The sequence below is a fragment of the Macaca fascicularis genome, chromosome 18 (assembly GCF_037993035.2).
Source record: "Macaca fascicularis isolate 582-1 chromosome 18, T2T-MFA8v1.1".
Classification (NCBI taxonomy): Eukaryota; Metazoa; Chordata; class Mammalia; order Primates; family Cercopithecidae; genus Macaca; species Macaca fascicularis.
In genome coordinates, this window is record NC_088392.1 from 17,884,615 (window position 1) to 17,900,744 (window position 16,130).

Consider the following 16,130-nt stretch of genomic DNA (forward strand, 5'->3'; position numbering starts at 1 on the left):
AACTCTACTACACCCTGTTTTAATTAGGTGTCCCTTGTTATAATTATCTGCTTACTTATTTCTTCCATGAGACTATGACCTCCTGGAGGGCAGGGATTGCTGCTGTTTCTCCCCGGATATCCTAAGCGCAGTGCACTGGGAAGTGTAGATGCTCAACAAATGGTTTCATTAAAAGGATGAACAAATGAACAAATGATTGCCTGGCACGTAACAATTATTCTGTCAATGAATTTATGGAGGACTCTTGTAAGGTGCTTCAGTAATTAAATCTGCTAGGATGGGAACTGAGATACCAGTGCTTAGGTTAAGTTCAGCATAGAATAAATAGCATTGTAATGCAATTTTAATACATTTTAAATATCATTGTTTATTTCTACATAAGAATGCAACTATTTTCTTTAACAGCAGATAAGCAAAAACACCCTTTTATACTTCTGCACACAGGAAGGAGGTTTGTTCACAGAAATTATAGAAAGTTGAAAAAAAAATTACAGGATGTTGGTATCTGGTGCTGCCCTCCCGGTGTTAACACAGTGAGCAACACACTTAGAAGCACTCTGTCATGTTGTTTTAATAGTCCTCAACATAGGCTGACTGCTGAGGTACTCCACAAACACTTGTTGGCTGAATCATTATAATGGTTACCACTAAGCAAATAGAAAATATTTGAGTGAAACTGGAGGAAAAAAATGACACTTTATATTGTTAATATATGTACCTCTATGGTTAGTGTACTACAACTTTCTTAAAAATATATTAAATAGAACGTTAAATCTGGCTAAAACACAACTAAAAGAAAATTATCTTTCCCTCTTTCAGGCCCACTCTAGAATACAGCTAACAAAAATTACTTTGTTACAATCAAACTTCTGGTAAGAATACCCAAAAAATCATGCAACCCTCAGAAAAAGTGAGATAACTCATAGCTGAGAAGGAACTCTTGATTTAGAGGAAAATCATTACAAACACATTTAGACAAGAGCATAAAAACGTCATTATATCTTAAAGAAAAAGAAATTCAATTTGATGTAGAGTTTAAGTATAACTATCACAAAAGCTGCATGGAGCCTATCTTTATTATGTTTTCTTCAGAACATTACCACAGAAACAGGCATATCAATGTTCATAGCAATGTATTATATATCATCTGCCAAACAGCTGCCTGTACTGCCTTGAAATGGCAACTTAACCTACTGGCTGCTAGATTCTGTAACACCCTACTTCCTTTCTTCCTGCAGACTATCCCCAGTCCACCACCTCCACCGTGCTCCCCAATGACACAGTCAGTTCCAAAAATGAGGATCCCAATCACAGTCTGGATTTCCTTGCCCTTGCAAGGTAAAAGCTGCTGGTGTATAACATATTTCCTTGCTGACTTCATAAGAAGTAAATAAATGCAAGTATTCATTTAAAAGAAATTAAGGATCTACAAATCGGCAGGCAATAAGCCAACATTAGGGACGTACGGCGATGGCAGATACAGTCCCTGCCCTTGAGGAACTCCCAGGATAGTGGGGGAAATAAACAATACACCTTTAGCTGGTATGATCAACCAGGTCATAGCAGCAGAGGGACAGATAACAAGACCCCACAGAGGCCTTTCCAGAGAAGATTTCTGTGCAGAATCAAAGTTAATCAGGCATGTGAGAACAGGTGGACATCTAGGGAGAGCTAATAGCAGGTACAGCAGGAAGGAGACAAGAATAACATTTGTGTGGCATATCAGGAAACTCGCTATGAGCGGTTGCTGAGGCTGGAGACTGTTGGGCCCCAGAGCAGAAGATAAGGCTGGACAGGCAGAGGGATCAGACAATGAACTGCGGATCCTATAGACTGTGTCTCATACAGAGGCAGTCTACATTGCCTCCCTTTCTTACGATGCTATAGGAAGCCGAACATTTCAGCTTAATAGTAAAATAAATATACACATATATGTACTATTTCTCAATATACAACTTTTAGTCAAATTCTCTTAAACTACTATACATTCCCGGTGTTATAAAAGGCTAAGTGATCCCTAACGTGGGACGTTCATACAACTAAGCAAGTTTATTAACTGAATAAGTTGGTCTGAACTCACCTTTTACCCCAAACACAGACCTGAGAGTCAAAGTGTAGTACTATTTTTCTACATAAAATCATATTTATGCCTGTGTGCAGTGGCTCACGTCTGTAATCCCAGCACTTTGGGAGACTGTCATGGAAGGACTGCTTGAGGCCACAAGTTCAAGATCCACCTGGGTAACACAGCAAGACCATTTCTACATAAATTTTCAGAAATTAGCCAGGCTCCTGTTCACCTGGAGTCTCAGCTACTCATGAAGCTGAGGTGGGAGCTTTCTGTGAGCCAAGAAGTTGAGGCTGCAGTGAGTTATGATTGCACCACTGCACTCCAGCATGGGCAACAGAGCAAGACCTTATGATTTTTTTTTAAAACTCATATTTATATATAATTACTGAGAAATGTGCATTAATGTTCAAACTTCCTCACCTTATAGGAAGCTGCAAAGAAAGACCTTTAATCTCGTATAAAGCATTCCTTTTAAATTTACATACGGTGTCTCTATGATTTTCTCAACTGCATTTTAGATTTGGGAAGCCTTGAAGAAACCTTGGGAAAAGATTTCTTAAAACTGGCAAGCATTTGAGGTGATAAAAATGACAAGCAGGGTAACAATCCTTAGTATTCTATTTGCTCAAATACAGAATTTCCTCAAACACTAAAACTAAGTTATCTTCAAATTTTGACTTTAAGAAAATGTATCCTGTATAAACTGGGCAATTTCTTTACATCATACACTTCTTTTTTTTTCCTCAAAGAGATAAGGTCTTGCCATGTTGCTCAGGCTGGTCTTGAACTCCTGGCCTCAAGCAATCCTCCAACCTCAGCCACCCAAAGTGTTGGGATTACAGGCATGAGCCACCGTGCCTGGCCCATCATCACTTCTTCAAATTGATTATGTGTGCCCTTGGGGGTACTCAATGGTATATTACAAAGTTATAGGATGCTTGGCACATGCATCTGGGGGCTTCAGTTTTACTCAGATTGAGGAGGGAAAGAGCCATTATTTTTACATTAAAACAAAGAGAAATGATAAAAAGTAGAACGTAAAATGAGCATGAATTTTTAGACTGAAAAAGATACATGAAAAGAAATTTATAGGTGATTCCAGGCGTCTCCCAGATTTCTGGGTGTGTGAGTGTACTTCCCTTTGCCCTCAGGGATCTGAAGAGCACCACAGTAACCACCTCACAGACTACTTCTTCTGAGGACTCTGAGTCACGGTGCTCCTTTCTCCAGAAGCCTCTCTAAAGAGATGCCTTCTAAAATGCATGAGCTCATGAAGGACTAATTGTTCGTCTGTATAGATACGTAACTTATTCCGTAAAATGTATGCAATGTTTTGTTAGAATGGGCATGGCTCTGAATTTAGAAAGATCTGCTGAAACCAGAGTTAAAAACAAACACACACAAAACTACCCTGGGTTAACTCATTACACCAATTTTGAAAGAGAGAATATGCAGTCTTAACTTCCTGCTAGTCTGTTCCTGGTGAGGCTGGGTGCAGAGTGGCTTCAATGGCCACTTTCCAGTAGACACTGGTTGCTTCCTCTTTCCTTAGCCCTTGTATCGAGCCTTGTCTCAAACAGGAATTGACATTAGACTCCGCAACGGTTGGAACATTTCCTAAGTAACTATTACTTAACTTGATTCCAGCACCATAATAATGACTGCTCCTGGTTTCAGGTTTCTGGATAAGCATTATGCCAAGCTGATGTTTTTACGTCTATTAGGTCAACTACGCCACCCAACTGAAGTCTAAACTTGGTTCCTGACCTGTCTTCATATCCATTTCCTACTTCCCCAAGAATCAACCCACTTTCTTTCATCCATTCTGACCCAGTCATTTCCCCTTGTTCTTTGTGTCTTTGTGGCTGAGCTGATATTCTCTATTTCATTTTTCTTTAGAGACAAGAACAACAAACAGGGCTTGTTGCCAGGCAAGCCAAGTCTGGCTACATGGTGACTATGGGATTGTAGTTTTCTCTGTTGCCGATTGAGAGCTGATCTATATTATTTTTTAAACTTCCTATAGCCATCGTCCTCAAGAGCATAGCATATTAAAACTCTTCATACTCTCTTTCCCAGTTAAGGTAACACAGATTTTAGATATGAGTTCACTCAACTTAGCCAAGCAGTTTATTACTGCATGGAACAAGCATGAAAATAATCTTCTAAAGATAATGAAAACATCTAAAAAGATGCATTCTTAGAATCAATAAGCCACAGGAACATGGAAATTTGACAAAGAAGTTGCTGATATGATGTTTAAATCCCAAATTACAAACTTCATTCACCGCATGTATCAACACTTATTTCACCTGCTTAAAATACACTTCAATAAAGGGTTAGAACACCTGGCTCCAGCCTGGGTGACAGAGACCCTATGTCAAAAAAAGCGGGGCAAGGGTTTAGAATAGGTCACTATTTAGAAGTTACTCAACTAATAGCTTGGTTTTTGTTGCAAAATTACTATAATTACTAATGTGACTGCTATGCAGTTCAGTGGAAGGAGAAACAAGGGCCATATCCATGGCCACCTCTGCTTCTGAGGTTCCTCAGCCATGAGTAGCCTTAGCATGGACTTAGGTCCAGGTCCAGCCAAACCAAGTCTGGCATCTGGATAAGCATTATGCCAAGCTGATATTTTTACGTCTATTAGGCCGTGTGACTCAGCTCTTATTTCCCTTACTAGATGATCAAGAGCTAATCTGTATCCAGAGGGAGGTCTGTCTGTTTTAGAACCAAAAGAGAACACAATCTACTCCAAGCAAAACTGGACTGGTGGTAGGAGTCTGGAAGATCAATGCGAAAGGGCTAAACAAAGGTGAGGACACTCGGGCTCACTGGAAAATTCTGAAAAACACGTTTTATTTTTCCTACTAATAACTTACATAACCTCCCTATCCAAATACAAAACACCTGATGATCACTTTACAGATCTCATTAGATATATCAAAATGAAAAAAATGCCAGTATTCAATTTTATCCAAGATTAGATGGTGCAAATAGTCTGTTTAAGGTCTACATGAGTAAGGGCCTAATTATTCAGATGTTTTAAAAACACATTTTAGCATACATCTCAGTATGGAGATTTGTTTGCTCTTTTAAACAGCAATTGTTTTTAAAACTTTGGTTACAAACCTATGAATAATCACTTTCTTTTAATGTCTGAAAAGATAACAATGCTTGGTGAAACTAGCTAGTTAATAACACCATGATCTTATCTCTTCTGAAATGCTATCTGCTAAGTTTTTAAAATTGCAAGGATCTTAATACCTTTATGAGATGCTTTACAAGTAACATCTATTGCACTTTATTTTCAAGAAACTGTGTGAATGTAATGTAGGGTTATTAACTCAATAATAAAAATTTAATACAGGTTGGAAAATCTCATCGTAGAAATGAAATTACTCCATTTACATTAAAAATATGCTTTAAGGCACAGTTTGCAATGAAGACTTTTATAGGTATATTTATCATTTAAGATACAACACAATTTTTACAAGAAATTTTCTTTTAAATATTCAAATATACATAAATATTTACATTGCAACTTAAAATATTCTCATATAAACATAAAAATATCAATTCGGAGTTCTGAAATAATATAACTACTATCTTTTTCAAGAATATTATCTGTCCAGGGCTGAAACATGCATATGTTTATACATAAAGGATACTTGATGTTCTTCAGTCCCCCAAAAAACCCCAACAAAACTTATATCTACTGGTAATGGAAGAGCTCAATCTGAAAGAATGGATATTGTTAACATAAGAAAAATGCTAAGGTGTAATAGCTGGGGGGAAAATCAATCAAAGAGCAAAAAAATGGAAACCATTTAAAAATATGGGAAGTAAAACTGAAAAGGAGTTGTAAAGCAGGGTACAGAGAGAAGACAACAGGGGAAGGAATTCAACAGCAACAAAGGTACTGATTCTGTAATCCAGGAATCCAAGCAAGAGTCTAGAAGAGGATTAGTTTTCATACAGCAAAATTTGTATTTTGCAAAATCTAGTTAAAATCTAAAAACATTTAATTTCTTTTTTTTTTTTTTTTTTTTGAGATGAAGTCTCACTCTGTCATCCAGGCTGGAGTGCACTGGTATGATCTCGGCTCACTGTAGCCTCCCCTGCTCAGGTTCAAGTGATTCTCCTGCCTCAGACTCCTGAGTAGCTGGGACTACAGGAATGTGCCACCACACCCGGCTAATTTTTGTATTGTTAGTAGAGACGGTGTTTTACCATGTTGGCCAGGCTGTTATTGAAAGCCTGACCTCAGGTGATCCACCTGCCTCGGTCTCCCAAAGTGCTGGGATTATTGGCGCAAGCTGCCATGCTTGGTCTAAATTTCTATTTGTATTTTATTTATTTATTTATTTGAGACGGAGTTTTGCTCTTGTTGCCCAGGCTGGAGTGCAGTGTTGCAATCTTGGCTCATTGCAACCTCTGCCTCCCGGGTTCAAGCGATTCTCCTGCCTCAGCTTCCTGGGTAGCTGGGATTACAGGTGCCCGGCTTATTTTTGTATTTTTAGTAGAGACAGGTTTCACCATGTTGGCCAGGCTGGTCTCGAACTCCTGACCTCGTGATCCACCTGCCTTGGCCTCCCAAAGTGCTGGGATTACAGGCATAAGCCACCAAGCCCGGCCTCTATTTGTATTTTAAACCAGATATTTAAACAAACAAAAAACCCCAGAACAAGAATCTAAATCTACATTTAAGAATTTACAACATTAAAAGACGGGTACAGACACTAAGACGAGCAAATAGGAGGTTTAATCTTGAGACTCTCACTTTCTCTTGTGCTGGAATTTCACCTGCACCACACATAAGAGACCAGTTTAACCACCCCCGGTAAAAGATGACACCGCACAGCCACTACGTCAAGTAATGGGCAGCTGAGGAACCCCTGGAAGGTCTAGCTGACAACATCTTTCCTGTGCTGAAGGTAAATAAACAATTTGCCTAAGTAATAAATTTCTTGGATTTTGTTGAGCTTCAGCCAAAATAGTTGCTCTATATAATCAACATTACAGATGAACCACAGTGAGGGCATGTGTTGATTAATAATGGCTAAGATTTAGGGAGTTCTTCCTATGTGACACTCCTATTTCAAATGCTTTACATGTATTACTTCATTTCATCTTCACAACAATACTATAAAGAAAGTACCAATTCTTTTTTTTTTTTTAATTAAATTAAATTAAATTTATTTATTTATTTTGAGACGGAGTCTCACTCTGTCACCCAGGCTGGAGTGCAGTGGCCGGATCTCAGCTCACTGCAAGCTCCGCCTCCCGGGTTCATGCCATTCTCCTGCCTCAGCCTCCCGAGTAGCTGGGACTACAAGCGCCCGCCACCTCGCCCGGCTAGTTTTTGTATTTTTAGTAGAGACGGGGTTTCACCGTGTTAGCCAGGATGGTCTCGATCTCCTGACCTAGTGATCCACCCGTCTCGGCCTCCCAAAGTGCTGGGATTACAGGCTTGAGCCACCGCGCCCGGCCAATTCTTTTCTTTATTTAACATACGAGGAAACAGAGCAGTGAATTTTCAGCTGGGATCCAACTGGAGGTCTGTCTCCCTTCAGAGCACTGCTCTTCCTCAATGTGAAAGTTGCTACACAGAAAGTAAAAATTCTGGACATTTTTTTGTTGTTGTTTGTTTTTTGAGACGGAGTCTCGCTCTGTCGCCCAGGCTGGAGCGCAGTGGCGCGATCTCAGCTCACTGCAAGCTCTTCCTCCGGGGTTCATGCCATTCTCCTGCCTCAGTCTCCTGAGTAGCTGGGACTACAGGTGCGAGTCACCAAATGCGGGTAATTTTTTATATTTTTAGTAGAGACAGGTTTTCACTGTGTTAGCCAGGATGGTCTCGCTCTCCTGACCTCGTGATCCGCCCGCCTTGGCCTCCCAAAGTGCTGGATTACTGGTGTGAGCCACCGCGCCAGGCCAAATTCTGGAAATTTATAACAAACATCTTAAAATGCCACTGTGATGTATGAGATAGTGTTCTTAAAGCCCAAGGTAAAACATTTCGTGACTTAAAGCACACATGCACATACATGCGCGTGCACACACACACACACACACACACACAATGGCTTGTACACATCTCAACCATATAAATGTGTAAAAACTGTTGGGATAAAAAGTTATGCAAGCCGGCCAGGAGTGGTGGCTCACGCTTGTGATCCCAGCACTTTGGGAGGCCGAGGCGGGTGGATCATCTGAGGTCAGGAGTTCAAGACCAGCCTGGCCAACATGGTGAAACTCTGTTTCTACAAAAAATTACAAAAATTAGCTGGGCATGGTGGCGGGCGCCTGTAACCCCAGCTACTCGGGAGGCTGTGGCGAGAGAATCGCTTGAACCCGGAAGACAGAGGTTGCAGTGAGCCAGTATTGCACCATTGCACTCCAGCCTAGGCAACAAGGGTGAAACTCCATCTCAAAAAAAAGAAAAAAAAAAAAGTTATGCAAGCCATTTAAAATGTCTTCAAATGTCTATTCGCTTTCTTAATCTGAAACACAAGGTTTATATCAGGAAGTGCCTGGAAAGTGAAGAATGGCTAAGTTGGACTACTCTTGTTCCCTGTTAGGAGATTAGAATATGCTCCAAGTCTGTAACCACCAAATTATTTTTCATTAAGCATAAAATCGATAACTAGAAATGCTAAGATACAAATGAAAAACTACATTGTATATAAAGAACTTTTTACTTCTGTACCATTTCCCTGCCAAAAAAGAAACAAAATAGGAACACATGGTTGTTACATGGCTTTCATTCTAGTGAACTGGTTTCATCCCATGAGTCTACCTCAAGTCAGCAGTCAGGACTTGCAGACTACCTCTGCTACCAATCTGCTGTCTTAATTTACACAGATCTCTTCACTTTTCAGGACCTCAGTGTCCTTACCTATCAAATGACAGTAATATCTGATCTGCCAATTTCATTCAGTTGAAATCAATGTTTGGTGACAGCAATGACGCTTTGTCTATATAGGGAATTACCACTAGTGGGCTACGATAGTGGGGTGTGCTATTTAACTAGATGAGTTGGTGGGGAGGGATGTGTAGTGGTACTGTTAACTTTTTCAAACTGCGATTACACCAGCCTCATCCTTTGAGCCTCATAACCACCCTGGAAATGAGTGGAACAACTATTAACAGATAAAGAAGTACAGGGTGGCTATGTGGGTAGCCTCATGTCATACTGTAAGTTAGGGACTGAGCCTAGAAATCCAATTTTCCCAAAACGTGCTCCAGTGTTTTGCTTTGTTTTTTTTTTTTTTTTTTTTTTTTTTTTTAACTCTGCTGACTCAACAGTGTAGCCCATTGGTTAGGAAGGAGGAAGTAAGGGCTAATGGGGGCCTCCATTCTGAATAAATCCAACAAAGATGCAAACGTCCTGAGTTGATGAATTAGCAAGTCAACTCTCTTTGCTGACCTGAAAGCCAGAGTTTATGAAATGAAACCACATACCTTGATCTCTGGGAGCTGCATAACTTCGGGAAAGACCTCGATGCAGTTGGAGTGAGCAATCACAGTGTGCACGCGCCTGCAATTCATGATCGTTGTTGGGATGGCTTTCAGCTTATTCCCACTGAGATCAATTTCTTCAAGTTCCTCCAGTTTCGCCATTTTACTAAAAAAAGAGAAAATAAAGCAATTTAAAAGAAAATAATATATGATGAGAATCAAAGGATGAATTAAATTGCTATGACTTTAAGGATTCATTTGTAACAGTCATTTTTACAAACAAGACCATTTTTTCACTATCATTTTGGAGTACTGAAATATTTTAACACCTCCTTTCCCACTACAGAACAAAAACTATTCAACTCTTCAAATTGTCAACAAGAAGGAAAATGGGTGCCTTTTTCCTCCTAAAAGTCTGTGTGGAAATTAAGTTACCCTGGCAATAATCACGTTACTGTATAGCTTGGTCTGAACACTAATGAAAATACTATTGAAATGGGTCAAAAGCCAGCATTAATCCAATATAACTGCCTTAAAAGAGCTCAGAGAGTATGATTTCTTTGTAGTGGCACTGAAAACTCAAGGGGGAGGTAGAGAACAGATCTATAGTTCATATTAAGATAAGCTTTTTCTTCAACCTCCACTCCCCCAATTCCTCTGACATCACTGATGAACACAAAGTGGTGGTAAGGAGCAAGGGGTGTTAAAAGCCCATATGGATCACCTCTTCGACTTCTGGCAGAGCGCAAATTCACACCAGGGCCAAAAGACATTTCTCTCAATTGTTGCTAAACATCTACCAAGAAGGAATCTCTCCAACCTTATCTAATAATATGTTCTAATGTAATTAATTTAATATTTCTGTTTAAGAATGTCTTTTATTGTTCAATCTTCCTCATCTATAATCTTCATCAATAATTACAATAACTAAAGAAAAATTCCAGAATCAGGGTTTCTTGCATTCTTTATAACTTTGAAAGAAAAACCAACACCTCCACCTCTGCAATCACTGTAATAGTATCTGGCACTGTTTTGACCCTCTTTCCACTCCAAGAAGCACAGGATTCCCCATTAGTGTGACTCAGACTCATAAGGTGAATAATAGTTTAAATTTTTTGGTATCATTTCTACCTGTTACAGTTTCATTTGTCACAGTACACTTTTAAACAATTTAACAAAAAAAAACTGTATTATTTTTCTGTCATATTTCAAATATAAAGATTATCTTGTTGATAAGATACAGTAAAAACTAAGTTTTTATCTTATGAAGTCAGACTTTTTAATATCATATACATCCAGTATGGTATCAGAATATACTACAAACAATCTGTACACAGACTATGAAGTAATTCATCTATGATAGCCCGAATTTCTAAGAATATTATTTAAATATGCTGTCATCATATTTTGAAAGAAATATAGTGCTATGGTTTGGATTATTTGTCCCCTCCAAATCTCATGTTGAAATGTGATTCCCAGGCCGGGCGCGGTGGCTCAGGCCTGTAATCCCAGCACTTTGGGAGGCCAAGACAGGCGGATCACGAGGTCAGGAGATCGAGACCATCCTGGCTAACACGGTGAAACCCCGTCTCTACTAAAAAATACAAAAAACTAGCCGGGCGAGGTGGCGGGCGCCTGTAGTCCCAGCTACTCGGGAGGCTGAGGCAGAAGAATGGCGTGAACCCGGGAGGCAGGGCTTGCAGTGAGCCAAGATTGTGCCACTGCACTCCAGCCTGGGCGACAGAGCGAGACTCCGTCTCAAAAAAAAAAAGAAATTTGATTCCCAATGTTAGAAGTGGGGCCTAGTAGGGGGTGTTCAGGTCATGGGAGCAGATACCACATGAATGGTTTGATGCCCTTCCCATGGTAATAACTGAATTCACATGCTGTGCATTCACACAAGACCCTGGCATCTCTTTTGCCCTCTCTCTCACCATGTGACACAATGGCTCCCCTTCACCTTCTGCCATGATTGTAAGCTTCCTGAAGACTCACCAGAAGCAGATGCCAGCCCTGTGCCTTGAAACTAATGGGTAATGGTGCATGAAAAATGATTAAAAGCACAGAAAACAGGCCCCCAGAAGAAAAAGTTAAAGAAATTTCCAACTCACAACATAAAAAGAAGGTGGCAAAAGATGTGAAGACAAAATGACTAGATGGTGGTCACGTTCTTTAATTCAGCAACCATTTAAGTGTGGGCCTTGTGTGAAATGTGAGGCTGAGGGAAACAGCAAGGTCACAGACCCAGCTCTTAAGGTGCTCTGGTTTGCAGGGGAGCTACTGAGCCACATCACAACCACAGGGAGACAGAATTCATTCCTAGATGGATTTTTTACAAGGTGTGTTAAAAGTTTCTCTCCACTCAGCGTGGGTGATTACACCTGGCATGGGTCACTGGGGGTATATCCTCAGAATTAGAGCTGATGATCCTTTCCTCTGCAGGGTTTAGACATTCATCATCTGAAAGAAGACAATGAGCCCTTTCAGATAGGTTGCTGTTATGTGATTATCATGGTTTTTTCCAAAAATATAATTTCCCCATTCCATAGTGAAGTAAAAGTAGATGGAAGTAAGCATAAAATATTTTAATCATTAATGTCAAATGAGGAGGAAAGTAAGTATTTCATTACGCCAAAAACAGAGCAATACTTTAAGTCAACACATACTTGGGCCTTCCTTCTTAGCAAGGGCTTGAATAGAGTGGTAGCCCTGAAGGCAGCAGAGGGAGGCTATGATAGTGTTTTGGTCTAGCCCCAGTGCTGAGTTACAGTTACCACAAGCAGAATACCAGAAGGGTTAGTGTTTGCTTCTTTGATGCGTGGGTGTGTGTTTCAAGCCCTAACTTGTTAGATGGATAAAAGCCAATGAAATGGAAACAGGGTAAATCCTCATGGCAGGCTCAGCACATAGATTCACTCAAAGCTAGATATAATGTCACCGCTCCCCCAAAATTAGAAATTAAAGTAAAAACAAATTAAAAATGGACTCTTTTGAGCCATAATTTGCAATGTTACAGTTTCTATGGTAGTAGAGTCTACCACTGCTCTGTACATCATAAGTATGAATATAAAAGTTGGTAGATAATGAAGGATTTTCAGGTTCCTGGTTTACATTCTAATTCCCACATACCCTATTAGGTTAATGTTTTTGGAAACTTTATTATTTACTTTATTTTTTAATAGATAGGGTGTCACTATGTTGCCCAGGCTAGTCTCGAATTCTTGAGCTCAAGTGACCCTCCCACCTCAGCCTCCTGAGTAGCTGGGACTACAGGCACGCACCGCCACACCTGGCTCTAGGATAATAGTTTTTTAAAAAATTAATCTGACTGGTTAAAAAGAAGTAAAAGAAAAAACATACCTGCTAAACAACACATTTTATTTCAAAATCTTAAGAACATTCTTGTGATTAGGTCTTTGGACACGTATGAGGAAAACCAATCTACTTCTCTTCAGGGAAATGTCATCACAGCTTATATAAAGGAAACTGTGAATGGAGCAGGAACAAGGAAACAAACTTGATATCACCTGGGAAATAAATATTTCAGCTTTCATCTTTCTATGAATACACTTTGAGAAACCCAATTCAGAACACAGCTTTACGATTCTCCTTTACCTGGCTGGAAAACTCTGAAGTCGGTTATAGGCCATGTGAAGGATCTTCAAATGTGGGTGTCCCGTTAACAAGGGCACACATTTGTCTGTGAGGCTGTTATTTGTCAAATACAACTCTTGTAAGATACTGTTTGTCTCTTCAGAAAGCGTGGCTGGAGGAAGGCTTTCCAGTTTGTTCGCAGATGCGTTCAGGAATCTCAGGCTACAATGACAAAATGTAACAAAACGCTATTGAAAAGTCACAAAACTCCTCAAGAAACCTAGAAGCTTTGATACCAGGCATATTAGAAGCTGGGATTAGAAACATGAATTGAAAAGACAAGCCCTGGCTTCAAGAAGTTCAGTTAGCAAGTATTTGTATCTGTGATCCATTAACTATGATGAACACAATAGCTATCTATATGTATTAAATACAGAGATACAATCAAGTTTTATGGAAGCACAAAGTTAAGAGGAAGGCAATTATTTCTATAGTTGGCGGGGAGTGGAAGAGAAAGTGATATGGTAAAGTTAATATTCTGACTTAAGGAAGAGAAAAACAATTTCCTATTTTGTAATCAAAAGTTCTTGCTAAAGCAGGAGGATGCCAGGAGTTTGAGACCAGCCTGGGCAACAAAGTAAGATCCTGCCTCTATAAAAATTAGGTGAATAAATAAATGGTTCTTATAGTAATAAAACAGGTATTAGATCACAATACAACTAAATCACATAGTGACTTGAGTCCTCTTCAGTATAAGGTCCAATGCACATTTTACTGACTTTCACAAGTGCAGGAGATAATTTGCTCTGTCTTAAAACAACATAATATGATGTAGCAATGAGAATAAAGAACTAAAACAGCATGTATCAACAGGATGAATCTCACAAACATATAATGACCAAAAGAAGCCAGATAAAAGAGGAGACCCACTGTATGATCCCATAACTACATAAAGTTCAAAGTCAGGCAAAATTACTCTGTAGTAACAGAAGTCAGGATGGCAGTAACTCTTAGGTGGGGAGGGAAAGGAGGCAGTATCCAGGAGATGGCGTGTAACGTTTCAAATATCATAATGTTCTTAGGTAGGGAGGGAAAGGAGGCAGCATCCAGGACAGGGCGTGTAACATTTCGAATATTGTAATGTTCTTAGGCAGGGAGGGAAAGGAGGAAGCATCCAGGAGAGGGCGTGTAAGGTTTCAAATATTGTAATGTTCTTAGGAAGGGAGGGAAAGGAGGCAGTATCCAGGAGAGGGCGTGTAACGTTTCAAATATTGTAATATTCTGTTTCTTAGTCCAGATGCTGGTTACACAAGTGTGTTCACTTTGAGATGATGCATCAAGTGCTACACTTATGATCTGGCCACTTTTCTGTACTTATATTGTACTTAAATAAATTTCACATTAAAACAAACAATATACGTGCTGCCACAGTTTCCAGATGCTAGAGTGAAAAGTGGATAAAGCATAAAGAATGGTTTTATAACTAAGATAACAAATCGTCAAAAACAATAAATAAAAAATCTTTCACGGTGATTGTGAAATGTAGTTAAACGCACAATGCAAAGCTGGGGAATGGCAACAAATCCTTGCTGTGATCAGGTTCCAAATCACTCCAAAGGGACGGACTGTGTCACACTCAGGAGTCAGAGATGACCCTCCTGATTCATGACGAATGTCCAACTGTGCAGCTGCAGCAGGTGGGAAAGAGACAGTGCTCAGTACATAGGACCTGCCTACAAGAGTTAGAAGGGTCAAATCTCCCATGCCTCTCTCTGGCCCCCAGATCAACCCTGTTGATGAGCCACACTATTCCCTCACTTCAATCACTTTGGTTTGAAATTTTCACCATTCAATTCAGGACTATTCTGCCATTTCTTAAAAAAAAGAAGAAGAAGAAGAAAATCATCCTTAAAAATAATACAAAATACCAAGCACAGTTATTTTTAATCTTGGATACGAAAAAAAAAGGCTATTAGGAGTCCTCACCAGGACTGTCACTCCAAGCTCTCAGTCCACTAATTTAAAACTCTTCAATCTCATATAACCCCTTCAACACACAAACACCAACTCCATTACTTATCTGAGGAAAAGCAGCTTCCCCAAAATAGAACATTTTCCATTAAAGAAACACGTATTCCGTTGACATTAAAAAAAAAAAGGAAGTTAGAGAAGGGCTGTCCAGACCATAAATAGTCATGGGAAATTATAGTCGTGTGTGCTACAGAGAAGGAAATAAAGGTCACTCTTGCAGTTTCTAAAATGGTTTGGAACTAGGAAGGAAACAAGTTTCAGCACCATAGTTGTTTACCATTGCTGTTTAGAGTATTTTTATAAGTCTGTCTCTTTAGACCCCATTTAGACCACCTAATTTCCTGTTAAGAATTTCTTTAGTGTAGCATTAGGATAAATTACAATGTAAGAAACAAATTTTATTGCCCTAAAATATCATGGACTAGTGTTGGGCTGGGAAATTATATAAAATAATTTCATTAAAATAGAATTCTCAGCTGGGCGCAATGGCTCACACCTGTAATCCCAGCACTTTGGGCAGCTGAGGCGGGTGGATCACCTGAGGTCAGGAGTTTGAGACCAGCCTGGCCAACATGGTGAAACCCCCAGTCTCTACTAAAAATACAAATATTAGCTGGGTCTGGTGGCAGGTACCTGTAATCCCAGCTACTCGGGAGGGTGAGGCAGGAGAATCACTTGAACCCAGGAGGCAGAGGTTGCAGTGAGCCAAGACTGCACATTGCACTCTAGCCTGAGCAACAAGAGCAAAACTCTGGCTCAAACAAAACAAAAGAAAAAGAAAAAAGACAAAAATAGAATTCTCTAGGAAATATGTAGTTACACACACACACATATACACACATATGAGACAGATAAAACAAAGTGAATTCATGTTTGCATACTTTTCAGGCCAGAAAAAGAGGGAATGTTTTAAAAACAGACAAGTGAATGTTCATCTAGAAAGCTGCCAAGCAACTTAAAAAACCCCTCA

At 39.6% G+C, this 16,130-nt stretch overlaps 1 protein-coding gene across 1 annotated transcript in view; it reads right to left on the minus strand.

Moving 5' to 3' along the window:
• Positions 1 to 16,130, minus strand: part of PHLPP1 (PH domain and leucine rich repeat protein phosphatase 1) — a 267,725-nt gene that overhangs the window by 25,261 nt on the left and 226,334 nt on the right. The window contains exons 11-12 of the mRNA XM_015439655.3: positions 13,151 to 13,351; positions 9,539 to 9,701 (exon numbers count right to left, since the gene is read on the minus strand). Of these exons, the coding sequence (XP_015295141.3) occupies positions 9,539 to 9,701; positions 13,151 to 13,351 (364 nt within the window). The remainder of the gene's footprint in view (positions 1 to 9,538; positions 9,702 to 13,150; positions 13,352 to 16,130) is intronic.